We start from the raw sequence: 26,856 nt of genomic DNA on the forward strand, positions 1-26,856 counted from the left end.
GTAACACTGTAACACAAACCTTTGTGCTGGTCACAGAACAGACCCTAGGAACAGTACACGAGCATGAAACTGTCTCTAAACACCCACAGCAAACCCCACACTGAAAACCACCAATCCCAAAACACACTCACCTTCTGCAGCACTAAACTGAGAGAGGCCACCATTGCTCCAGTTCAGATAAAGGCAGTGTTGAAGAACAGGGTTTATTTCACACTTCCACACCCCATCCCCAGAACCTGGGCATGGCAGATGTTCCTCACACAGGATCTCAGCACAGGCACACCCACACAACACAGACACAGCACCCAGGGCTCACCAGCTCTCAGTGAACCCACACACAGAGCCAAGAGCAGGTATTGCAGTAAATCTACTCACAAATATCCTAAACCAGCAAAACCAGCACTTTGAAATGCTAACTCTGAAATGCACCTACAGAAACAATGCCACAAATCTGAAAAATACACAATACCAGGCAATTTGGCTGTTTGGTCTCAGGCTGGTGGCACACTGTCAGTACAATGAACAACTTGGTTATTAAGAGCATCAGTCCACTTAGAAAATCTAATTTTTTTATTATACATACTGTATTACACTGAAAATACGTACCCAAAGACAGCATATTTTGAATTTACATCTGTACAAAAAAAAACCCAAACAAAAACCAATAGAAAACATATGGGCTATGCTATAGATGTGACATTTTACAAAATGACAGTTTTTGTTAAAGGCACCAGATTCCCAGAGGGCTCTGGCTTAACATTTTTTAGTCTTTTTTTTTTTTCCAGTCAGACCTTACTATGAAAATGTGATTCACTCTTAAACTGCATGATGCCAAAGTCTCAAGATTCTTTTATCTAGACAAGTGGTCTGCACTTTGACACAACTTAGTGAGAGAAGTGATCAATTCCACATGGAGATACCAAGCAATTACCAAAGGCTCCTCCCCACTGTATCCAGGATCCTATGGTACTGAACTGAAAGATTAAATGGCAAAGCCAGCACTGAAAATCAGGTTAACCCACAAAATACCAGCCCAATACTAGAGTGTTAACTGTACTAAGCCTAGACTGGTTTGTATGGAGACAACTACAAAGCATTAGAGTAGCAAAAGAATGAACAGAAAGATGGAATCTGTGATCTCAGCATCCTTCTTGGGCTCCCTTTCTTCGTTACACTCATTTCACTCTTTCTGTTCCTCACAGCACACATGAAAGGAAATGGAGCCTTCAGAAACCTAGCACTTCACCATAGGACAAGTTGTTGAAGAACCCTGGGTAAGATGAATGTGCTCTTTCTCCCCTAAAAAAAAAGCCTGGACAGGACAGGGAAATCACAAGTCACTTTCACTGATTCTTTCTGCAGTATTTCATACTCAAATCAAAAAACCTAATTCATATCATGCCTAGGCTTGCACAGACAGGAGCTTCTCTACAAGCAAGGGCAAGAGAGAATGGGACATCCCCCTTGATGAGGTGCAGCTCAAGCCCAAAGTTCTTAAGTTTGGGCTTGCTATTTCCTAAAACTTCATGCTTGGATAAAGGCTTGAGGAAAGGAGAAAAGCAAAGCTTTAAGAAAACTCTTAATTACTTCTCTGGTCAACTCAGCAAATCTGCAAGTCATTCTAGAGTAAAGAAATGCTTTTGTTTAACCTTACAGCACACACTGAGCCTCACTGAATAGCTTCCCATCCAAGTGACTGAGTATTCAAGACAGAAAACGTCAAGTTCCAAGGCCAGATTTTGTTCTGTATGTAACAATTCCAATATACTGGAATTTCAATATTGAAGTTTCCCTTTCTGATTTGTCTGGCATTATTCCTACTTCCAGAACACAGATTTGCTGATTTAATTTGCTGAACCAAAGAACTCCATGTAGTTTTACTTCTCACTGTATCACTTTAACAACGTTGCAGAAACTTCCCCTTCTTTAGGCATTTAAACACTTTATAGATTCACAGATCAAGTTGAAGTAATCCTCTGGTATTGAGGGTCATAGAGTGACTTTAAAAAAATTTGCAGTGTTAAATTGTCTCATCCTAATGAGTTTATGGAATTAAAAATATACTACAGTTCTACTTAAAATTTCCATTTATTGCCTATGACTGACTTTAGACAAACAGGCCTGGAGACCAACTGCATTATGCAGCAATTACAAACAGCAGCATGGTTAAGCTTCCTACATACTACTGCACTCAAACGACTCCACTGCATTCTAGAAGGGCTTCTTGAAGAGCAGAGGGACAGCTGTCTCCTCCCAAAGCACAGCTCTGAAATGCAGGCTTCTGTGGCCCCAGGAGTGTAGTGAGGGACCACCATTAATCTCAAGCAAGCCAAAAGAGCCACCACACAGCAGCTCCTGACCACGATTGAACTGCACAGGTCTTGCAACAAGAGTTTACCGTGACAGTACATGAGCCTCAATCCAGCCAATTTTCTAAATAATCATTCTTAATAACTGTTATCTGATACTTGCAGCTCATCTAGCAAGCAGGAACAGTTAAGGCAGAAGTATCATATACATGTACAGAAAACTGGTCATCACAAGGAAACTTCAAAATCTGAATGCAGACAACAAAAGGAATGTCACTTTTCTTTAAACCTTTCTTCTAAAAGATGAATACTTTCATATCCTATCATTAGCCCTCAGTGTGTAACACTCTAAAACCAAATAAGTTATAACCATAACACATTCTACTAAACTCCTAAAAACTAAAACTCACTACTCACCCTCACTTGTCAAGCTGTTTAAAAAGAAAAGTTGGAATCAAAATTGCAATCTATGTTGTTTCTGAAATGGGCAATTCTGGGGAGGACAGCCCCATGTGGCAGTTATATGTAACTTTCACACTAAAACATGTGCAACACTCTGTAACAGCAGCAGCTACCATCAAACACCCTGCCTGTTACAGGAGCTAGAACATTCTGTGTATTTGCTTAAATAAAGTTAAGAAATCTATACTTTTGGTCACATGTTAAAACACTCTAGAATACAGGGCATTTTAAAAAACGTTGTTTATACTTGCCCTGTCCTGTTGGGTAGTTGATTGAAAAACAAAGATTAAAATGCAATAAAAATTCCCCAATAAAAAAAAATTCTAATCAAACATCTAAATTTCTTCATTAGTATACAAGTGTACTATGGTATTTGGTCTGCTTTTTTTCAGAAAAAAGGAACAAAATAAAAAGCCTCACTTAGTCCTAAAAGTTCCACTTCAACATGAATCTTTAAGTCAGCCCAAGGTATCTCCTCAACACATCACCACTCTCTACTCATCTTTGTATTTCTTCCTCCTAAGCAGCATTCCCAACCAAGCACAGCTCCACACACAAGTACTGGCAGAAACCAGACACTGAATTCAAGACTCCCACAAATGATGAAGCTCAGTCTCCCAAGAAGGAATCCTGACTAATGTACATAAATCCTCTCAGTAAATGCCAGCTTTGCTTGTAGCATTAAAGCCAGATTACACCAGGGGTATGAACACAGTTATAAAGATAAAAATGTGCTTCTACTAGCAGGGGACAAGTACAAGGCACATTTATATGCCAGTATAATTGTGGTCACATTAGCAATTATACTGATAAAATTACATTGGTAAGAACCACAGCTACAGTCATTAAAACTTTTCGGGTCAGGGTTTGGCAATCAAGCAGCTTTTGACTGCTCAACCAAACATACATTAATAGTGCCTCAAGGCAACAAAACTACTTCTACTCAGATGTGTCTCAACCATTTCTTGGGCAATTTTTAAATTAAGCTCCAGTTGGTTTTGAGATGTATTTGTTTCCCTTCCTCCAGGTTAAGTTATGCTGTGCAAAGGGCTTGTTATGTAAGAGCTATGGATCAACTTCTACCCCAAGACTCCTATGGCAAGAAACTATCACTTCCAGGCAGCAACAAGCCACAGTTATTTTTATCATTTTGATGGGTTTTTTCTTCAGAAAGTTATGATACTCATAATAACTAAATAAAGTTATAATGAGTATTATAATAAAGATTTTCTCATAATAAAGAGATAAATGCATAAAGATTAACTCATGCTGGGCGTGTGCATTGACAATATAGAGAGTTAACAAGATGTAGGATATGGGGTAATAATTATTAAAGGGGTTTAAGGCTGATGCTCCCCAGAGGCCCCATGGGAAAGGCACAGCTGCAGGCTGGAGGGGGCAGTCAGGAGGGAGGAGAGTGTCACTGAGTGACAGCTGGGAGTGAGATTGTGATTGGCTGGAGGAACACACAGCAAGATTGTGATTGGCTGGAGGAACGCTGGACAGCGTAAGAGCAGGAAGCTGATTGGATGACAGGACAGGTGGACAGCAGCACGGCAGCTGAGTCAGCCAATGGGTGCCTTCTTTCTGTTAAGTTCTGTTAGGTCTCAGTTTGGTTTCAGTTATGTCAGGTTGAGATTAAAGGTTTACAAAAATGTGATTTCTACAATAAAGCAATCTCCTTTGGATGCATAAGGGGGTCCATGTCACTTTGTTCCCACTGCTGGTGGTCCAAACAGGGACCTATAAAGGGGGCTTAGGGTGTGCAGTGGACTCTGGTAGCAGCTCCCACTAGGTCAAGGAACCAGCCAGGCAGGCTCCAGGAAGAGTTTGGGGAGGAACTCGGGAGTTTAAAGTGTGTGCACCTCACCGGGAGGGTGAGGAGACCAGTGGGAGAAAGTATGGGAGGTGGAATATCAGGGGAACAAAGCAGGAGCTTGGGCCAGGTCAGGTTGCTCCTACACCAGCAATTTATTAATATGGCTGATGTGAAACTAAGCACCCTGCTGGACTGGATGTCTAATCAAGTTACAGATTTTACCTTTAGTGGGTCCCTTTGATCAGAAACCTGCAAGCAATAGGGCAGAGACTTTTTGATATCACCAGGGTCGGTGATGCCGAAGCTTGCGGGCACCTCACTACATGGGGGACAATCATGGCAGCCATTAAAGGAAGTCACACAAATGTCAGCCATTACGCCGCTTCACAAGTTCATTCCCCCAAACCCATACTACAACCCCAAGATGGACCCAAACCCCACTGAATTCCCTCATCCCAAGACTAACCCGAGCCCCACAGAGCTGTCTCACCCCAGTAAAACTCCCTGCGTGCTGGCCCCTTTGGCATGGAACTCCCACATCGCGCGCGGGTGGCAACTCACTCCCTGCCCAAGATGGCGGTGCAGTAGTCCAGCGCTGGCAGCAATGCTGGGAAGCCACCATGAAGGAGGGTGACTTGGTGGTCATTGCAGCCTGCCCAGTAATACATGCACTGAACCAACACCCAGAGTACCAAGAGCTGGACTGTAAAGTAAAGAACTGAGGGCGCTAGTAAAAGAAAGTGGCATATTCTCCCATCACGTCCTATCTACCTCGAATCTATCAGTACTGCACACATCCTCACACGCCAGGACTGGAAAAGCACAAGGAAAATGATTCTAACAGTGATGCAGTTTTCAGTCTGGCTGATTACTGAGCTGTGTACAGCCCAGGGGGAAGTGCTGCAGGACAGAAATGCACCAGTCGCCATTGGGCTGCTGACCACAGAGGGTCCCTTTGCAGTCCCTGCAGCGCAGGCAGCCTACCCGTGTGATGTACGTGATATCACTCACCTAGCCCTGCAGCAACTCCCAGGGATGGGTATCAACTCTAATATGTCTTTTGCTGACATTTTACAAGGTCCAGCAGAGTTGTTTGTGCAGCTCCTGGACAGACTGCATGCCAAGCTCTCCTGGCAAGTCAACGATGATGAGGCCAGAATACAGAATAACTCTGGCCTTATTCTGTTGCAGCAGCTTCCATTTACAAATGCGAACAAAGACTGGAGAAAAGCACTGCTCACTGTTCGTACCCTATGTACTTGTGATACAGCAGATATGGTTAGAGCATGCCAAAATGTGGGAATTACTGCTCATAGTATTAACTCTCTGGCAGTGGCTTGAGCCGCACACTTCCAGGTTTTGGACACACATCTGGGGGCCCTGGCTGGGTGGGAGTCAGGATGGGCCTGGTGGCCACGTTGACAGCACTCAGCTTGCTGCAGGCCAGCGACAGGCACATCAGGGACTGCCAGCCCATCAAGTATGGCAATGTCACACAGGAAGTGTGGCCCAGCAACACCAGCACAGCCAGCGCAGTGGCTGTCACCAGAACACTTGTCTCGTACATCCACCTAGAAGCAGCAGTCAGGGCACAGGGCCACCAGAAGCAGAGGCAACCAGGGGGTGCAGACCACACTGTTCTGGGGCACAGGGCCGCCAGCAGTGAGAAGGTGGCTCCCCTGGCAGGGGCACTGCCATGCCGCCCTTACAGCGAGCCCCAGCATTGTTGCTGCAAGCCACCAGGACCTTGTACCTCTGCCTTGCCTCCTCAGAAAAACAAACCTGTATGGAGGCTGCAGGTTTGGCTGAGACAAAGAGATGTTTCCTTTGATAGTTTTGAATTGGTTTGTTTGTGATAAAAAGGTAAATGGTACTTTCAAAGGAGTTGTATATATATGTACATAGTTATAGGTATTTACAAGTTATTTATGACAAAGCCAGCTCTTCTGTGAGTTATTACTCAAGATTTCTTTCAAGGATATGATAGGAAAGCCTTCCCAGTCTAGGTCATAGCTCTGGCCAAGCTATGGCCTTGACTGGCAAGGAAAAGTACACTATCAAACCCAGGTGTTTCTGTACAAAAAAAAAAAAGACTCACTAGCTTTGCCAAAGCTAGACCACTTTCCTTTGAGGTAAACATGGAAGCCTTGTCCGGAAGAGACCTTCCAAGTCCTCATTGTGAAAAGAAGGCTCTTGGGAGATCCTGGGTGATAGCAAAGCATATAGGCAGTTGTGAGCTTCACCTCTATGTTCCTGCTAAATGTTACTACTCAAACCAGAGAAGCCTATGTTACAGTTTTTGAAAAGTTGTAATAGTTATTATTGTTGTCACAGTTACTAATGTCTTAGGAATTGTTTAGGTTTTTCCGAGTAGGTTTTCATTGCTTAATAAAAAAGAGGGGGGGAGATGTAGGATATGGGGTAATGATTATTACAGTGGTTAAGGCTTATGCTCTCCAGAAGGCCCCATGGGAAAGGCACAGCTGCAGGCTGGAGGGGTGGGAGTCGGCTGAGGGGTGAGAGGCAGTCAGGAGTGAGGAGAGAGTCAGTTGAGTGACTGCAGAGAGACTGTGACTGGCTGGAGGAAAGGTGGATAGCATAAGAGCAGGAAGCTGATTGCATGATAGGACATGTGGACAGCAGCATGGCAGCTGAACCAGCCAATGGGTGCCTTCTTTCTGTTAAGTTCTGTTAGGTCTCAGTTTGGTTTCAGTTATGTCCGGTTGAGATTAAAGGTTTAAAAAAATGTGATTTCTACAATAAAGCGATCTCCTTTGGATGCATAAGGGGGTCCATGCCATTTTGTTCCCACTGCTAAAACAAAGCTGCTCAATCTCATCCTATGACCCAAGCATAGACAAGCTAAACATACAGTGGGTACCTTTAGACACTGACATCTACCATCTGCAATAGTCATACTGTAGCTGAAATGCAAAATTATCAAGTACTGACCTGTGGTGCTTCAAACATCCATTCTTATGACAGAACTCATGTTGCCAAAGAAAATGTTTTTATAATAAAGATCTGTGCCCTCAGTTAACAGTAAACCGTGAGTGACTGCGCAGTAGTCTTCTCTTCTGGTACTTAGCAGTAAACTGCTCCCATCAGTAACCTTTCAGCTGTGATCTCCTTTTTCAGCATCCTGAACAAAAACACACCAACAATGTCCCCCCCTCCCCAGGATCATCTTTCCCTCTCCCAAGATTAATAAAAAAAGAAATGAAGTGAGTTTGACACCATCAAACACGTCTGTGTTCACTGAGCTCAGTTTGGTTGAAGAGCACAGCTTCTACTCTGGAGGGTAATAAGAAATGTACACATGAATGCCGTTTTGTACAGTTGACATACTCTATGAGCTGGTTGACTCTAAACTTGATTTGGTCCAGTCTGCTGCCGCTGCATCTCTTAGGAAACATTAGTTATAGGTTTGTACTTCTTGAATCTGGTCCATTCACCAGTAGCATAGTTCATTTCAAAGACTGTGTCAACCAACATAGTGGTGCTGCCCGTGCCATCTGCCTTTGGTAAATCTTCTGTATGTTCACTAAGTTTAATTTGGATGATGTCACCTTGCTCTTGGCAAGGATTCTCTGCAGAAACAAGGAGAGAAACACGTTATACATTTCAACAGTACATTAGTTTATACAACAGTATATTAGACAAGACAGGGGGCTCTTATGCTTAAAAAACCCCACAAAACACAAACAACAACTCTCAAACCCAAAGCTGAGCAAACCAGACAAAGATTTTCCTCACTCCATACTCCTGAGACCAAGTTTTAAAAATAACAAAAGCAGACCCCAAAAGACAAAGCTCAAGGCTAATATCATTGGAAGAACAATAAAAGAGGGAGTAAAGCCTGTCAGTGTCATTTCTCTCTACCTCAAGAGTCAGAAGAGAAGATTATAATTTAAATGGAGTTGGTAAACAAACTACCAGAGTTACTTTACTTGGGAGACATTTTGTAGTTAAATGTCTCAAGAATTTTTAGCTGTTAAGGAAGCCCAAAAAGCTTCACTGAAACCGTTTGTCCCAGACTCAGGTCCGTGACAGAAGTTTTAAATGTTACACTTCAAGGTACTGCAATGATGCTCAAGAATATCAGTTGGCAGTAATTTATCCAACCTTCAGAAGGTGCTGGCATTACTACTAAAGGAATTCATGTTAATATTTACTTTACTATATATGTATATGTGAATCTATATCACGCACACTTCCAAAATAATATTTTACCTTGCATTAGAAAAGGCTGTCTGTGTAGATATTAAAGTACAGCCTCCTAGTGCAATTTGAAGTAGCACTGAAAACACCATCATTTATGCAAGATGCACCAAACTTAAAGCTCAGGGATCACCACAGTAACTCTGCTCTGGTCATTCTCACCAGTGTATTGCATTACTCCAAATGCATGAGCCACACTTAGGCTGCAGGACTCTGGTGGTAAGAGCCCACAAATACCAAATTAGAAACCCGAGCTAGTGCAGATAATGGAGTTCACTTAAGGACTCTTGAGCCCCTTCTCATCTTACATCCAATAATCTTCTAGGTAAAACAGCTTTGGTCTATCAAGGCCAATACATAACAGGATCTAGCTATGAGACAGCTTATCTCTCTGCGATTCACAGCACCAGTTGTTATCTAAAGTCTCTGAGATAACAGTTGCCAGTTTCTAAAGCAAGGAATTAGCAAAGAGGTTCTGTACTAACCAACTGGTACATCAACTGGCCACAAAAGAATTTACATTCATTGGTCCTCTAGGCAGAGCAGGAGCACCCAACAACTTTGTTCACAGCTTACCAGCTGCCTTGTTTCTCTTCAACCCTAAGCCCTGATTCTACAGTGAGTTCAGTTAAATTGTGGTCAGCAGCTTTTCTGACAGACCAGTTGACTTAGTGGAAATGGACCCTAAAGAACCATTTCCAGGTAGTTAGAACTATAACTCATCAAAGTATGTAGAGTCCAGTGTAAAGCAAAGAGTCCAACACATACAGACAAAGCTAAAGCAATGCACACTTATATGCACATTTAGAAATGCTGAGCTGTATTTCAGATTTGTGTATTCAGAAGCAAGCTAAATTAGTATCAATACATGCCTCTGGATCCTGCCATGAATCCAAGTATAAGAGCCTTTTCTGGCCTTGTAACTTTGTTTGCAGTCTTGAACATTTCCTGTGCAGCATACATTTGCTCCCTCTGTAATAGACACAATAAACGTCAATTCAGCTGAAAAAAACTCTGCCAACAGGGACCACTTTAATACCCACAGATAAGCATAAAAAAACATGGCAAAGGTTTGTAGGACCTAGGAAAAGTTAACAAAAAAGGCATCCTAACCTTAAGGTTTCCCCTCTGTAATACTTACACCTAACATGCACAGCAGTGACAATTGAACTCTGGACATTAAAAAAAACACCCCACCTTCAAATAGTTACAGAAACATGTGAGAGGCTTAACATTTATGTTACCCATTTTGTGTCCTTCATGACATTAGGGAAAAAAGAAAATAATCCAATGCTTTCTCTACAATCCAACAAACCCAGGCTTACAATAATTTCAGAGGATTTCTTTTCCTTTAATAAATGTAGTAGAGATACTGAAAAGAAGAAGTCACCCAGCTTGCTAAAGTTCAGATCTTGCAAGCCAGGCTTACAAGATGTGCTTAGCAAAGTCTTACGCACATAATACATATCAAACCTTATGCACCAGGAATAAGAAGCTTCATGAGATATCCCCACTCTCAGGCTTTGAAAAATGTGTAATGGTGGGATGAGGTGGATCAGAAATAAAATCTTTTACCTTAAAATAATCTATTTATGTATTTTCTCCTACTACAGCTATGTCAGGACAATTTTAAGCAATTTATATTATGTGCAATTGGCTGGGCAATTTCTGCTGGAAATTGCCAACCTTTCCCCCAAAATTCTTTATAATGAGCAATTATTTTACATAACAAACAGCATTAAGTAATGACATCTTACTGCAACATTAACACTGCACAACTAAAAATGTTGTGAATAGCATTAAGACAGAAATGCTAAACCACAAAGTATTTTTGTAATCTTTGGTTATAAAAAAAGCAGCTTCAACCACTCCATAATCCAAAGGCCAAGAAATGCCAACATATAAACGAGATCCAATCCACATCAAAACCATCAGTCAAAAAGAATCTGTTTTTACTTACTGTGAGAGAGAGGCTTTTCTTCGGTGGTGGCTGTTGCTGAGTTTGGGGGGCCACTTGTGGTGCCTGTGCCGCAGGGGAGATGGCAGGAGGTGTGGTGGGCGTTAGGGGTGAGGTAGGTGTAGCTGCAGGGGGATTAGAGTTGCTGTTGTACATGGGTGTTCTTTGTTTGAACTGTGCAGGAAGAGTTGTAGTAGCATTTGGAGCAGCAGGCTCTTCAGTCTGTCTGTTGGTCTGCAAGGCCTCTCGTGCAGAGCCAGCTGCAAAAAACAGTCAGGATAGTTAAAACATTATTATCCACAAATAGGGATTAGCATCACCAGTGGCCTTTAAACAAAGCTGAAATCTCTGATGATTCCATTTTAGCATCACGATTCAATATGCTCTCTAATATCCATATGAAAAAGCTGAGAGCTAATGCTCTTTCCATTCAATTATCTTTAGAAATCATTAGATAACAGAGTAACTAGCTGTTCCATATGGATATGCTATACTTAGCATCAAATTTGATGTTTAATCAATATCCAATTTATTAAACTGAAACTGCAATACTTACTCTTCAGTTTATATAGCTGTAACAACTGTACTCTGATCCTACCAGGATTGTTGCTGTACTATTACAAAGACGAAGTCAAAAATTATTTCATCAGTTTTTACCTAATGTAGCAGCAGCTTTCAAAGGAAATGCCATTAAGATACTGAAAATACAAATATACTTTAACAGATGTCAGAATTAATTGCAGTTTTCACAAAACACTTGTTACTTAAACACTAAACTCCTAGAAGTTAAAACCCCACAAGGCTTAACTGTTCTTTCTCAAAGCTGATCCATTCACCTGCAATATGGAAGTTAAACTATTCCAAACCTGGCTGCAGTTGGAGGCAGCTCATGAAATCACAGCAGCTTGACCACACAAGTTACCATCTGTGCAGCCAGTGGTGATTACCTAGTGGACACTCTATCTATGTTCTTTTGCAGCTCTTGGACACAGGCTGGAGCACCCTTCACAAACCTCATGAGCTGACCTGTTTACATGTGTTCACAGAAGATCACAGGCAGATACAGATCAGAGCTACATTGATGCCCCTTACAGCAGATTTTAGAAAATGAGACATCTATGGCTCTCCACCTTGACACAGACACAGCAATGGTTTTAGCAATACTGGTATTTTTCAGTAGATGTGGAACAATTGAGAGGATAAACATTTGCAGTATGAGTTATTCCTTATTCTTTTACAAGTTTCATTACTGGCTTTGTCTCTTGTCAAAATAACTGACTTTCATAAAGTAATGTCTTAATTATGCAACCTCAGATTATATGAGGCCAAATCTGTCAATCTTCTGTGTGCATCCTATATCAAGCAAACAGTATGTTTTATGTTCCTGGTCCCTAAGAAAAGCCAAATACTCCATACTCCTAAAGGAAAGAGTACATAATAGAGAATTTTTAACTAATCTTTTCCTGCTGCTGAACACAATACCAACACTCTGGAAAATAGTACTACAGCTGCTGACACACTGCTGTGTTCTTGGCTGCATTCCTTCTGGAGATGCCAATTTTCTGCCAGAGAAAGATGTGCATAGACCTTCAGAGAGATTCTGAACTGTTTTGAGGCCAAATGAAATGACTGGGTCTTGCATCTATGCCATTTTCTATGGTGCCCAAAATGCCAGAGCTCACAAGTAAAAATAATATATTAAACTGAAATGTTGGTTCTCTGTTAATGGACAGAGCTGGTAATGAATCCCAGCCATGCACATCTTTTAGCATAAACTGATACATTCTTTTAAAGACTTCACACACAGCAGGGAAGGAAAAATAAAATCAAGCTGGTTAAAATAAAACTGTAGGAAAAAAGGACTTCTACAAACTATTTTTTACTATTGGCAATTTTCTAGAATTGAAAATAACAGCACTTTTCAAAATATGCAGTAGGTCAGCTATTATCTTTGTTATACAAAGGTAGAAGAAAAATGGATGGCTTAATCCCAAACTGTGTGAAAGGTAATATGCACTTGGCTCTAGAAATAAAACTGACTTCTGAAAGCAACTGTTTTGTATGTGCTAGCATGTGTGTGCATGGAATATATACTTCAGACTTATACTGATTACTCTTTGGGGATAGCAAAAGCTGGATTTTCTATTACTGTGTAAGAAAGAAAAAATCAGGAAATTGTTTCACTTACTTGACTTAGCTAGCAGTCACTCTAAAAATTTAGAGCCAACAATTACTTTCTTTACTTAGGTTAAATGATATGTCTGGTTTCCCCAGACTCAAAGGCTGGAGTCTTGCAACGGATTTTATATTGCTAAGGTGGAGTTTCACTCAAGTTGAGGGACAGTAGGTTTGTAAATAAAAGAGTAGGCAGGCAGTAAAACTGTACAGAGTTGCAGTCATCAGGTCCCAAGAGCAAAGAAGCGTCTGTTACCTGGCTGTGTTTCAGAGCTTGGAATATAGGAGGAAGACGGCACCACACTGGGGGTAGCAGGTAAATAACTCGTAGAAGGTAGTGCAGGCTCATTGTTCAACGAGCCAAGTTTCTACAGAACAGAAAAGAAAATATTAAAGCCACACTGCAAGTATTCATGGGCTGTTTCTGCATTTTAAATACAACTTCAACATTAGTTTTACTAAGATATTCCTTTTGGGAACTTAACTGCAGACTCCTCTTTCAGGAGCCCTACCTAACAACCTGTTCAACACTGACTTTCTACTTCGAAGAAGTATACATACATCAGAGATTCGTGCAGATGGCGCTCTGTGAAGAATGGCACTCTAGGACTAAGTGATCTGCCAGAGGAAACATGCTCTTCACCACTAGCAAGCAGAACCACGTTCATCCATGGGCATAAGGCCTACTAGGCTATCATGCAGGAGAACACAAAGGCCTCTGGGACACAGGCAAGCACAAGGCAGCAGTAACAGCAAAGGCAAAAACGCCATTCCCGCTGTAACAGGCAGCCAACACCAACATGACTGATGCCATCTAGGATGATGAGGCTACAGAAAAAGCCTCATTTTGTACTTAATTATACATGACACTGCATACACAGCATAAAAACAGCAGCATGGTTGATGATTTCACTGTCTGATCCAGCCTTTGAACATAAGAGGGTGAGAAAGGAAAGAAGTTTTGGGGGGAGTAAGTCTAACAGATGAATCATTTAAGGTAGCCCTATTATATAAAACATGGACATTCTGTAAAATGTGGAACTTGCTAAAACAAAGATTCTCTTAGCACTCTGCAGAAAGAGAGGCAATGACCTTCACTGCTGACTCTGGCCTACCACAATCTGCCTGTATGTTGGCCTTGGCTTGTCACACATGCCCAGCAGTTTCTCACTCAGAAGTAAGGGCAGAACATAACATTCTTGTAAAACCTACATCCTCACTGAGGACACAAAGCTACACTGTAGTTTCTAATATGCTGTATCTGAAATAGGAGGAAAAAGGCCTACACAAGACAGGTTCTTCCTCTCCCTGATTGAAAAACTTCTAGCAAGAGGTTTGCTTTTTCTTAGGTGAAAATATAATGGAATTTTGAAAAAGTTATGCAGAAATTTTTACATAAAGAGACATGTTTCAACAAATGAGTAAAATACCATTACAGTGTTTAGGTGGTTTAGAATAGCACATGTCAGGAGTATTTTTCTTTTTTTTTTTTTTTTTTTGACTGGTTGGTTTTTGTTTGATTGATTTTGCTTGGTTTTACCTGTGTAGATACAAGGCCAGCAGCATAATCTGGGGTAGCATTTTCTACTACTGTTTCTTCTTTGGCTTGCTTTTCCACAACTTCTGCATCTATTGCATAAAAATACAAGTGAGTCAAAACAATTTTTCAGAAATATTGAATATACTTTTTAAACAAAGATATAAAAATTCATTTCTCAAAGTATGCTAAAACATGCTTGAAGAGCTATATGCTGAAATAGACACAGTAATCTCCAAACACAGTTTTATAATGAACCCAATAATGAACTGAACAACACTGTACAGGATACAAGAACAGAGTAATCTGATACTAGAAAGCATGAAAGCCCAAGCAACATTTTAATTGCAATTATGGTTTTCTTCTGAGGTGGTATTCTGTTTTTGTAACAAACACAAAAAAATTGTTTTAGGACAAATATGCTGCATAGTGCATCTTCTTGATATGGTTAAGTAGGGCACAACCCTGTCACTTGCCTTAAAAACAGTGTATCAGATATTATTTGCTTGCTAAGATCTCTCAGTCAAAATTTTGGAAAGTGCTATAAATTTTTTCAACATTACTTACACCTAATTTACATTGCCATACAGCCAGCAGAAGTGAGCTGATGAAAACAACTCAAAAATGCCAGTACTGAAGCCACTCACACATCTATGGGTTGCCCAAAGCAAAACTGATTAGCTCAATCCTTTCACATGATTGAGTTCTATTACCTAGGCCAAGGCAATATGAGTAGGTGCACTGAAACAAATGAAAATCCTCCTTTAAAACCTATTTCAGTCAGGGGTTTACTTCATTCACAAGTATTGGTTGGTATCACATCCCCTAATTTTTTAAGTTTAGCTCAGGCTAAGCTTTAGCAAATTAAGAACAAAATGGTACTACAAATCTTGATCCTATCTGCAGGTGTACTGACAGCCTTAGTAAGTAGAATGCTGTACCAACCTAATGTCTTTCTTCTTCTCTTTGCTTCACGGCCAGCACCTACCATATCCAGCTCAGAGATATCTAGAAGCTAAAAAGAAAGACCACAAAGAATTTAATAATCATTATTAAATGCATGTAGTTTATCTCTAAATATCATCCTCAGGTTTTTTCCCTTTAATGTATTGATTCAAAGCAGCAGCAGAAATTCACTTTAGGTGAGAGAAGAGACCTGAGCAGACAAACAAGGAGTGCACCTACCTTCACTCCCCTTTCTTTGCGCAAAGGCGTTCTTGAAGGAGGAATAGGAGTTCTGTTTCCAGAAGGACTAAAAACACTGGGAGCTGAAGTACTCCTGAATGGAGCTTGTTTTGGTATTCCTTTGAGTGGTGCTTAGGGAAGAGCAAAGAAAGTAAAAACTGAAATATGTGTTTAACTGGTTATGAAAAATGCTTTAATGAGTTCTTCAGCTCCTCCCCTTCTTAATGCACACACAACCTGCCCTTTAAATTAAAATGTTTAAAATAAACATTAATATTATAATGTGGAATTAGCTATAACACTACATGTCCCTCAAAGGTCAGATTAGGTTTTACTTTTCAAAAAGGGAATAAGGGCCAATGTCTGACCAATGCTTGCAACCCCATTCTACATTAAGTAATCAAACAGGTGCACTGCTAACAAAGTCTACTTTTCCTATACACACAGAAGCTTTCCTTACCTGTAAAAAATAAACTCTGAACATGTAAAACAGTATAGAAATAGATCTTATGAATCCAATTATTGCCAAAGTTGCTCTTTGATTTTCACAATCAAATTACTTGATAAAATTGTATTTAACCAAAAATCTTAGCCAAGCTTCTGCAGGGCTAAAGGCTTGTGATATATTGCAAAGGTAAATTAGTGCCTCACACAGGGGTGTGAAAATCTAGAGCTGCTGTTTGCACAAGGAGAAGGACCAGTCTGGGTCTATAGTGCAAACAGAAGACCTGCTGTCTCAATACTCAGAAGCATCAGCTACACCTGTAAGCACCTGTTTCCTCCCAACTCTGTGATGCTGCTCCTCTACCTCACACGTAATACTAGCACTAAACACAGCAATCTTTTAACTATTAAAAGATAAGGGATACATATACAGATCTATCAGGTCTTTGAGCTTCCTGACAATCTCATCATGCCCTGTAAGTTGAAGTTTGAGCTTAGAGACTCTGCATCCCTCTAAATGTTGTACTGAAAATGTTTTCACCATAGACAATGCTCTGACCTATGTGCCCTTTCAGCAGAGCAAACCTCAGCAGGTCCCCAACTCCTTTTCTAGAGGCCAACTGACTCTAAAGGCCAGGTTCTAAGAACTGGCTTTAGCAATTCAACAGCAACACAGAATGCCAAGAACTAACAGTCCTTTTCTATAATGGAAAATTTTTAGTTCAAATTACAACTAGACCTTTTGCATTTCCTGCATGAACACAAGGCCAAACTTCAGCCCTCAAAGCCACATCTTAAACAGCATTGTCACAGAGTACTTGATAATATTTCATAGTCCTTCCAGCCACAACACCAAGGAATCACTCAAAGGTTCACACCTCAGCATCACTGGTGGCCGGGAACGTTATACCTGTGCAGTGACTTAAGAGCATGAAACTAATTTTAAACCCTCTTCTCACAACTTATTTGAAAAATTCAAATAAGTTTAGGAACTTCAGCAAACAGCTGAAATGCATTAATACAAAGCTGAAGGATCATTCTACAGGTTTGCCACCTGGAATTCACTGCTCAGCCTTGGTTGCAGAGCACACTGTCCCCTCTTCTTTCTCCAGACAGAATTATACAAACACAAGATAGTTTCAATCTACTTCACAGCATTTCAAAGAGCACAGCAGACTACTGTGATCCACTCTGCTCTCTTTTGGAGCAACATGGCTTAGTCAGGAGTTATTCCTGGAGTGATGCAAATTAAATTCCTACCAAAGTCTATAGGCATGATGTAGCTGCATACACTTTAGAAGCATGGCAGATATACTTGCCATTTGAAAAACCCCACACACTGTTGTTCTTTCTGACAAGACATGTCAGAAATATTTAAGTATGAGGAGAGAGGGAGGCAGAAAGGGAGAAATCCTTTGCCTCAAAAAAAATTTAAGCTTTTGTAAAAAAACAGAGGGTAATTTTATTTTTCATCAAGGCTACTTTATCAGGTTTTCTTTCTGAGAACTGATGAAAGTGAGCCATACTTGTTGTATCTATCTTCTTGACCAGGCCCCTGCCTTTGGCATGGAAAGGAACTCCTGCAGTCTTCTTGAGCTGCTGCGCAGTTTCTGTTGCTAAAAGGAAAAATTATTATTTAGTTATTACAGAACCTGTGCTGAAAATACACAACACAATGCTTCTTACATAAAATGTTATTAACTAATAGATAAAGAGATAGGAATACCAACAAAGAAGGAATTGTATTTTAATTAAAACCCAGGTAATTTATGTGAAGTAAATACAGTATTTGGAGAAAATGCAAAATCAGTATGACTGTGCAATGGACAAGGTGGCCTAAGCTAAAAGAAATAACCAGAAAAGGCAATTTACTCAGTAGAAATTTAAATAATTTTTAAAAGTTATATGACACATTATGAAAATTTACAAGCTTTGTATTTAACCAGACCAACTCAAGTTACATGCAAGAAAGCAGCAAGCTGCTGCAACAAAACAGCAGCTGCAGTAAACTATTTTAAGATCACTTAGTTCAACCAGCTACCAATACAAACATGTACACATATGCTGCCTTTTGTTAAGAGAAAACGCTCTTGGTTGTACACCCTATACAGCCACACTGAGTGAAAGAAAGCATTAATTAGCAGCCCTTGCTCTCTGCTCCAAAAGCACATGGCAAAATAAAACTGTCCTCATTTTACTTTTGCTTCAGGAGCTTTAACCAAAGGTGTCCTCAGTCAGACTGTTACATATACCAGGAGAGGACCTATCTGTGCTTTATGAAGCTACAGCTCATTGTATGCCTTGAAATCTGAACAGCATTTAAATCAATATTAGCATTTTAATGCAATCCTGTCTGGAATGACTTGCACCTGCTCTTCCACACATCAGTCCATCATCATCCAGGAAAGGTCTTGTAATAGGACATTTTAATGTGTATCCCAATTCTGGAGAATAAGACTGAATATAAATTGGCCTTTCACCATTTAATTTCTACACAATCTTAATACTACTTACACTTCTGCAAGAGTTCAGCTCTGAGAGTGGCACTTTTAGGTTTCCTTTTCAGCTGGAAATGTTTCACTGGGGGAGTAAGTGGCCCAGCTAGTGTTGTCAAGGCATTTTTGTTTAAGTATTGGCATTCCAACGGCAACATAGCTGAAGTTTCACATTCACTTACTGCATAAAGAGTTAACACAGTACACAGGGGTGTTAGCACCTCTTTGACAGCTAATGACAAAACATTTTACAACTAGACTGTACAGGTGGTTTTAAATTTTAGATTACTTCTATAAACACCAAGAGTAATTTAACTCCAATTATTACACAATATATAACCACTTATTAGTATGTTTGCTTTTCCCATTAGCTTCATAAAAGCTTCCATTTTAATTATACCTAGTCAAATTATAGGTATCTTACACATGCTGCTATTGTCAAAAAACATAAAAAATACTGAATTCTCAGATTCCTTAAAAATTACACATGAAAACTAAACTACTGAATGAAAATCCAAATCACAAGTGTGGATAGACAAATGATCATTTGTTTATAGAAAGAAAACAAAGTGTTTCCACCTCCAAGTCATTTAATTATTGTTTTGCTGCAATCTCCAGCCCCGAGATTGCGTCTGTCCATGGATGCCTGAGGGATTTTTCTAGACAATGTGCTAAAATAAACCCACTGGAGTAGGAGTAGCTTTGCATCCATCGGTAGTTTTGCTGGCGTTTGAAGCAGCAACTGTGCATATTTTCAGCTGCTGGGCAATCTGTAGCTGCTTGGCCATCAGCAGCACAGCCCTTCCGAGATCAGCCTCCCTCCAGCACCGATCCCCTGCTGTCCAGACTCTTCCAGAGAGGCAGCCCCTGCCCAGGACAGTGGTGGTGCCTCCACACAAAACAGAGACTTGCTGTTGTCTTGGCTACTACAAATGTGAGACAGAGCAACATAGAAAAAGTCTTTACCGACTAAGCTGCAGCACAGCCTGTGGTACTAATGAATCCACGCAACTTTTGTGCTGCCCTTCACACTCCAGGCAATAACTGACATTAAATTCTGATGATATGTGAAAAGATAATTTAAGAAGCTACCATTCCTCAAATACCACCATTCCCAGTCCAGTAACATTCCAGGTCATGAACTGTGGTAGTCCAAAGACAAGACAGTGCTTGTTCTTGTATCTCTACTTTAAGACAGCAAGGCTGCCTGTGAAATGACAGGTTATTCCTACAACAAGGCACCACATTCCTGCAATTTTCACCAACAGAAAAGGCTTACCTTTCTCTCTAAGTTCTCCTAAAATATCTTGAACATTGGGATTCTGTTCTTCAAGATCAAGGTTAAGGGAGCCAGTATCTGGAAAGGATTTTAAAATATCAGCTACCATTAAGACCCAGGGGTCTGAATCCAAGGTAGCGAGCTGGATAATTTCAGTCAGTGCCCCTTTCATCTAACAAAAAAAGAAAAAGAAAATCAACCAATTGGAAACAGTTTTAAACAGGTTATAGTTGGATTAATTTAAAAAAGATACAAGCATGCACAATGTTTTACTACTGGGGAAGGAAGAGGGAGACTGTTTCCACACTGTTATACATTAACTCTAGAACCAAGCAAAGAATGAACCAAGGTAATTTTTAAAAACTGCTTTCAGCCAATCTAACACAAGTTTTTTGAGCTTTTGGCAGCTCAAAGCTTTGTTTAGCACTGGGCATTTTTAAAAGCAGCAGCCAAATTTTTACATTACTGTCTCCTTCTGTTTTACATTCATACTCCCTGTGGACCCACACCTTCTATTCAGTGATGGGAATATGCAAATACAACACAAGTTATTTAGGACACGCATCTAAATGAAGATGTGCCCCTTGCCAGCCTACAGCATAATTACACAAACAGATTGTATCTGCATCATAATTGTCTTCAAAATATTACTTAAGCTGAGGCCAAAATAACCTAATCAATACTGTATTGTTTGACAAAAATTACATATTATGGGAAGTAAACACAGCCCTCTTAACATGCCATGAGCAACAAGATTCTCCATCTACCCAAAGTTTCTACAGTCAGTAAAAAGTTATTTTTGAAAAATGCAAAAAAATAAATGAAGCAAATTTTAGGTTTCATTGTAACAGTATTTTTTTAATTACTGACCAACATGTCTGGAACTATGACATCAAAATCAAGGTGACTACAGTCAGGGGTTTACTTCATTAACAAGTAAGTATAAACCCCCAAAGACTGAACTTTCTTTTTTTCTAAGTAAATTTTCATGTAAGCATGACAGCACAAGCTTCAGTGAACTAAGATGTTTGAGATATTCTGTGTGTCTAACAAGCCACAAAACACAACAGCAAAATCACATAGAGTAGTTTACCATACTCTATCTGCATTGCATTAACACTGAAGAATGTACAAGCAAGTATAAGGAAATACATGAATTTTGATTTTTCACCACACACTGTGGCACACATAGCTTAGTTACAGTCATCATGTATCTGACACAGGAAGACAAGCAAGAGACTCATCTTCACCTTCATGCTGTTCTTTACCTTTATTTAAAGCACTCTTATATGAAAAGATTTAATAGAATGAACTTACTCTATGCATACAACTCAAAATAAAAGAAATAAAAGTTAAATTTCTGCTCCCCATTCCTCTCCCATCCACTTCTAAAGCTCAGAGGCAAACAAACATTGACATTTCTCAAGTCCTTTCATCTGCACAATGTTATTGCCCTCTCACTCTGGAAGGGTTTACAAGTCCACTCCAGAGCCAGTTTGTCCTTTACCCCCTGCATGTTTTAGGGCTCACACATTATGTGCTTGTGAAACAAACTGCATCAGTCCATCTGACCCAAAAGGAGCACCTCTGTAGCTTAAAGCTGGACCAGCTCCTCAGAGTGACTGACTGCAGCCACACAAACACCAGAACCACAAAGAGGGGAGCAGGAAGAACACACTACATGGGCCAGTTCCCATCTTAGCAGTGCCATTGATTTGCTTTGGATTAAACTGAGCACATAACCAGGAGCACACACTGTTTAATGTGCTGTCAAATTTAACCAACCTTACCCAGTGAAAAGAATCAATTTCTGAGGTTCCAGTCTTTGCTGGCTCTCTATTGCTCATTTATTCCTCAGTAAACATAACCCCACCAGAACCTCCACACGCTTGCCCACCTCTCTATTCTAACCCTAAACTCCTTAACAAAAGTCACTTCTACAGTGGATGAGAACGACTGTGAACACTATCAAAGAAAAGTCTTTTGTTCTTTCATCTGTCCTAAAGGAATCAAGGTACTGATTTACACAAAACACCTGGAAACCTAAAACATCCCAGAAGAGCTGATGAATTCATAACTTTTACAAGCTTTTCTGTGGATGCCACTAATGCAGGTAAGTGTACAGAATGTCATTTCTTTCATCAAAGCAAAGTCAGGCAGTAGCTAGAGGAAAAATGTCTCTTGCATCCTTACAATTTACCCTTCATATCTGCTTCACAAAACTACTATTTGTACCAAAAATTCACAGAGCCACATGCCCATACTATGAAAGTTCCTGTAGAACTCTGGTCTGGCCATGTTGCATCCCCTCTGCTCTCAGGGTTAAAGTTCTGGCAGCCTATTTATGCCAAAACCCACTGCTTAACAAGCTTTTGGTTCCTTCAAGAAAGGAGCCCAGAAACAATTTGTTTGCCTAGCACGGGGCAAATAACATTATCACAAGGCCTCATGACAGAAAGAACGTGGTGAAATAACAGTCACTATCACACACAGGGAAGTAAAGCACACTAACAAGTACTGTGAGCTAACCAGAGACCTTGCCTAAATATGGCTTTGCATTTAACAAGCCTGGATTCGAGTTTTGACTCAGGTTTGCCTTCAAATGGCAATTTAAATACATGTTCCCATTTCACTGTTCAACTGGCAGCAAAAGAAACATTTCATTTATAGTTTGAGAATGCATGAAATGCAACTCATCAGGGAATGCTACATGTAGTTTTCCTGTTACTTTACAGGGCACAGCCATAATCCCTAATTCTTAATTGTCTATGATTGCAACACTGGGTCATTAAGACTCCCATCAGCTCCAACCAGCATCTTGTTAAGCATGAATGTCAAGATCTGATGTAACATGTTCCAGTGTCTTTCTCATCTAAAACTTAAGGATCTTAAGTATTTTTATCAGCTTGCTGGCACACAAGAAAAAGCACAGGCCACGACTAGAAACATCTAGCAAGCAGGGATCAGGCAGGATGGGAAGTGTCTGGGAACACAGGCAGATTAATAATGGCTGTGCAGGAAGGACAAACAGGACTGTGGGAAGGTATTTAAAAGGAAGTGTTACAAGTAACACACAATGTGACAGTTCCAAGGTGACTACTTGCAAATATTTCAAATATTTATTTGCTTTGTATTCTGCCTAAATTAGCATGTATCATAATACTTTTAGACAACTGTATCAACAGTTGGCTAATGAACCAAATGAAGCTTTCATCTTTCTGAGGCTACAGGAAAAAAATAGTATTTAATAGGTAGCTACATTATCATTATAGAATGTTTTCATTAAACTAAAAGCATTGGATTGAAAACACAGTATTAATATTTACACAATACAGACCCAGGATGGGTCAATACCACTATTGGATGCGTTTTGCATTTTAATCATGAAAAAAAGCTGAAGTGGCCAAGAGAACTATTGTATTAAAATATCTCATTTTACATCACAGAATAATTATGAACTCTAAGTGCAGGCCAGAAAGGTGCACAGCAGCCTGTAAGCTCCCAACACAGAGGGAAATGCAAGTGTCATGTCCCCTCTTACTCCTTTGCACCCACACTCCACAATCCCCACTTCTCTGCAGAGATGGCTCGTGGTGCACATAAGCCAACACAAAGAAACAGTTTTGATTTCTACTGTAATAAACAGGCAGGTCCCTGCTGGGATAGGAATCTTCCTCTCAAGACAATTCAGAGAGCACAGAAGCACAGTCCTCATTCCAGACTTGGTTGTAACCTCACAGTCTAATGCTGAACAAATAAATTAAACACTGTCATAAAAAGAAAGCTTGCACTTGCCATTGTGAATCAGGTTAACAAGAATATAATATGCAAAATAAACAGAAATAACAGTTCTGCCAAATTCACAACTGAAACTCTGGTCAGCACTACGCTGAGCTTTAGGCATCATTCCAAAGAAGTGCAATTATCTAGAAAAAAATTAGCAGATGAAAAGCCATAAGATTCAAGAGTTTGCAAGTCCTTCCCAGAGCATTACAGTGGGAAAGGAATTTTTGATAACTGCCTACAAGACACAATTTAAAATGAAAATGAAAGTAAATTATTCTTATTAGGGTTCACAGCATGATAAAAAATTAGTTTTATTACCTATCCCACAAGAGTATTATGAGGACTAAGTCACTTATATCTATACAGTATCTGGAGTGTTGAATGAAAAGATTATGAAAATTGAAAGATATTACATATGAGGATAAAATCACTTAAGTGAAGGACTGAGCTTTCAAGAGGGTTCACTGAAGATTCACTTGTCTAGACTGAAGCTTTCACAGAGATTTAGAAAGGACCAGAAGCAATTAAATCCCTTCTAAACCAAATACCACCAGTTTCCTTGATTCCCACATTGCTTTTTACTCAAATGTCTGCTCCCAAATGGTTTCTATGTTATTCTAAGCTTTCATGAAAATGCTACTACACAGAAAACAGAAAAAAAAATCTTTTGAAGAGAAAATAACTCAGTTGAATCTGTTATCTAGAGAGGGGAATATCTTTTAACATGTAACATACCCTGTAGCTGCTACTGAGATTCCCAAAGCTGTACAAAGCTGATGCAATACATTTTCCAATACAATTAAGCTTCCAAATGCCAGCTCGGTGCTTCTCGCACAGGATCGATACAGACTGGCACATGGCACAGGAAAGACATATGACTTTCCAAAGAGACTCATTCAGCACTCTCATAGTTCAGTTTAATCATTTTCAGACATGGGGGTGATTTTCAAGTGAGAAATTCACTTCCAGGCAGCTACAGCTACCCTGTCCAGGCAGGAAGGCACCGCTTCCAGCACTCCCCAGCACACAAGCAAAGGCTGCTGCAGAGATGTGCACAGCACAGCCACTCTGGGCACAGACATATTTATCTATTTTCTGGATATTCTGCGCAAGGTATTCCATGCCAATTCAAACACTGAAATTTTTGATACTAAGTTAGGTGACAAATCTGCACAAACAAAACTATCTTAGCAAACTAACCACAAATGATGAGCATCTGATATGACAACAGCCCTTTCTGTCAGCAGTTTGGTTACATCAGCTATTTTTGCCATCTATAAAAGGAAGCCTGTAATAATAATAGTAGGCCTACCAGCAATGTTAAGGGTTTTTGCCTCAGGGGTTTTTATATTTTTAACCTTTTTTTTAAGGCCCTTCTCCCAGTTTAAAGAAAAAAATCACATGTTCCTGAAACAATTAAAGATGCTAAGGGTAGATCTCAATCATCAGTTTACAATTAAGCTTATGATTGAATTCATGAACTCTACCAAACTGAAAAATCCCACAGTATTTTGTTACAGCAGGAACAAGAGCTTTACATTTGGAACACAACTGATCACTTTAAGTACACGGTAAAAGGCACACTGACTGGCTTTTCTCTACACTTTATCTCCACAGCTAACACAAGCACAGATCCAGGAAAGCTGCTGGCAGCTCTTCCTCAGGTTTGGTTTAAAACATTGACCCAGTGAACACACTTGAAGCATTTCACCAAATTATTTCAGTTTGTTTGAATGCTGCTCCATCAAAGAGTTGCCACGAATGCCATTTATGAAGGTTCTTAAGCTCTTTCAAGCTTTTTTCAATCTAAAAACACCACTGATTTTTCTAAACACTGCAATACTAATTTCTTCCAGGCTACTTAGATTTTCACACTAAGGTCACAAGAATTTTGCAAACTCACAAGTTCACACGAGCTCCCATCCCCCTTTCTGGCCTAGATTATTTTGTTTGTCCAGAACATGACCCCATTTATCACACACAAGGATGACAGCTTGTTCACTGGACAGGCACTAAACATGAATATCATGTTTTAAAAATCAGCATAAAAACGCTGAAATAGAATATTTTTTTAAAGTGACACCGGTGTAACACAGTGAAGAATCATACAGATACATATGGCAAGACAAACATTAAATGGTATATGGCAAGACTTACACTAAACTATTTCTTAAAGGTGACGCTTGCCCATTTTGAGCCTAGAACTGCACAAAAGCTGAGCATACAACAATCCCAGTTACATACCACACCCTGCCTGATATACATGTATATTTAGCTTAAGAAGCAGTTGTCTTAGCCAAGAAAGACTGGTGAAAGCACGGCTGAGGATACTCTACACAGGAAGGTGAAAACTAACTCCACACCACTTCCATGATTGTTACCAGGAAATACTACTTTACATGATGGAAGCAGGAGACAAATTTGTCCAGCCTGGCTGAAGAAACCTAAGATTTCCAGACATTCTCCAGCTATTGCCCCAAACATCTGTAGCTGCCTACCGGCAAGAATAAACCAGGTGCAGATGAGGCACAGGCCAAGTGAAAAAGCCTGCAGAGCCAGCTCAGACTCGAGCCAGCCAGTTTATTAGCTGGGGTAGGACAACAGAGGAAAGCACCAGCTGCTCCCAGAAAGGTAAAGAGAGGCAAACAAAAAGCATGGCAATTTTCCCCAAATCAAGACCTGACGGCAGAAGGGTGGGGAAAAGCAGAGCTCAGTGCAGACCCCAGATCTTCTACTGCCAAAGTTTCAGCACTTGCTGCTGTCCTCCCATAAGCCGAGACGCTCGACTTGTGACACCTACACAGCCGCCAGTACTGTGGAAGGAGCGGAGGAAGCTGAACACACACACGGACCGCTCCTGAACGATCCTGCCTCTCCCCTAGCCGTGGCACAACCACTGCCTCACAAAAGCCCTCTTCGCTAAAAGGCACCCAAAACACAGCCCTACAATGAGTCCCTGTAGGCCACACAATGGGTTTCATGTCCAAACTGCTTCCAAAAGCCTAGTGCCAAGCAGGGAATCCCCGGAGAGCAGGAAGAGGAGGAGCAGCAGCAAAGCTCCCACTCCACTCCCTTATCGCGGGGAATCTCGGCGCTTTTCCTCACACCGAGGACCAAGTCGGGAGACCTTCTTGACTTATTGCTGCTCGTCCAAGGAAGGCTACGAGGGAGAGGCGGGGAAGGCTGT

At 40.4% G+C, this 26,856-nt stretch overlaps 1 protein-coding gene across 3 annotated transcripts in view; it reads right to left on the reverse strand.

Annotated features, from left to right (window-relative positions):
• Positions 1-552: 552 nt before the first annotated feature.
• NELFA (negative elongation factor complex member A) overlaps positions 553-26,856 on the reverse strand; it is a 26,827-nt gene continuing 523 nt past the window's right edge. Inside the window, exons 2-12 of one of the 3 annotated variants that reach the window (XR_004082130.1) lie at positions 19,884-20,055; positions 18,624-18,785; positions 17,636-17,725; positions 15,666-15,796; positions 15,426-15,495; positions 14,484-14,572; positions 13,200-13,311; positions 10,772-11,028; positions 9,684-9,783; positions 7,941-8,180; positions 553-6,552 (exon numbers count right to left, since the gene is read on the reverse strand). Coding sequence is in view for 1 of the 3 variants with exons in the window: in XM_005424710.2 (XP_005424767.1) it covers positions 7,996-8,180; positions 9,684-9,783; positions 10,772-11,028; positions 13,200-13,311; positions 14,484-14,572; positions 15,426-15,495; positions 15,666-15,796; positions 17,636-17,725; positions 18,624-18,785; positions 19,884-20,055 (1,368 nt within the window). In the remaining 2 variants the exon portion in view is untranslated. Of the gene's footprint in view, positions 8,181-9,683; positions 9,784-10,771; positions 11,029-13,199; positions 13,312-14,483; positions 14,573-15,425; positions 15,496-15,665; positions 15,797-17,635; positions 17,726-18,623; positions 18,786-19,883; positions 20,056-26,856 lie in introns of all 3 variants that reach the window. The other 2 variants (XR_004082131.1, XM_005424710.2) reach the window with 2 other exon arrangements.

The sequence above is a fragment of the Geospiza fortis genome, unplaced genomic scaffold (assembly GCF_000277835.1).
Source record: "Geospiza fortis unplaced genomic scaffold, GeoFor_1.0 scaffold147, whole genome shotgun sequence".
Taxonomy (NCBI): domain Eukaryota; kingdom Metazoa; phylum Chordata; class Aves; order Passeriformes; family Thraupidae; genus Geospiza; species Geospiza fortis.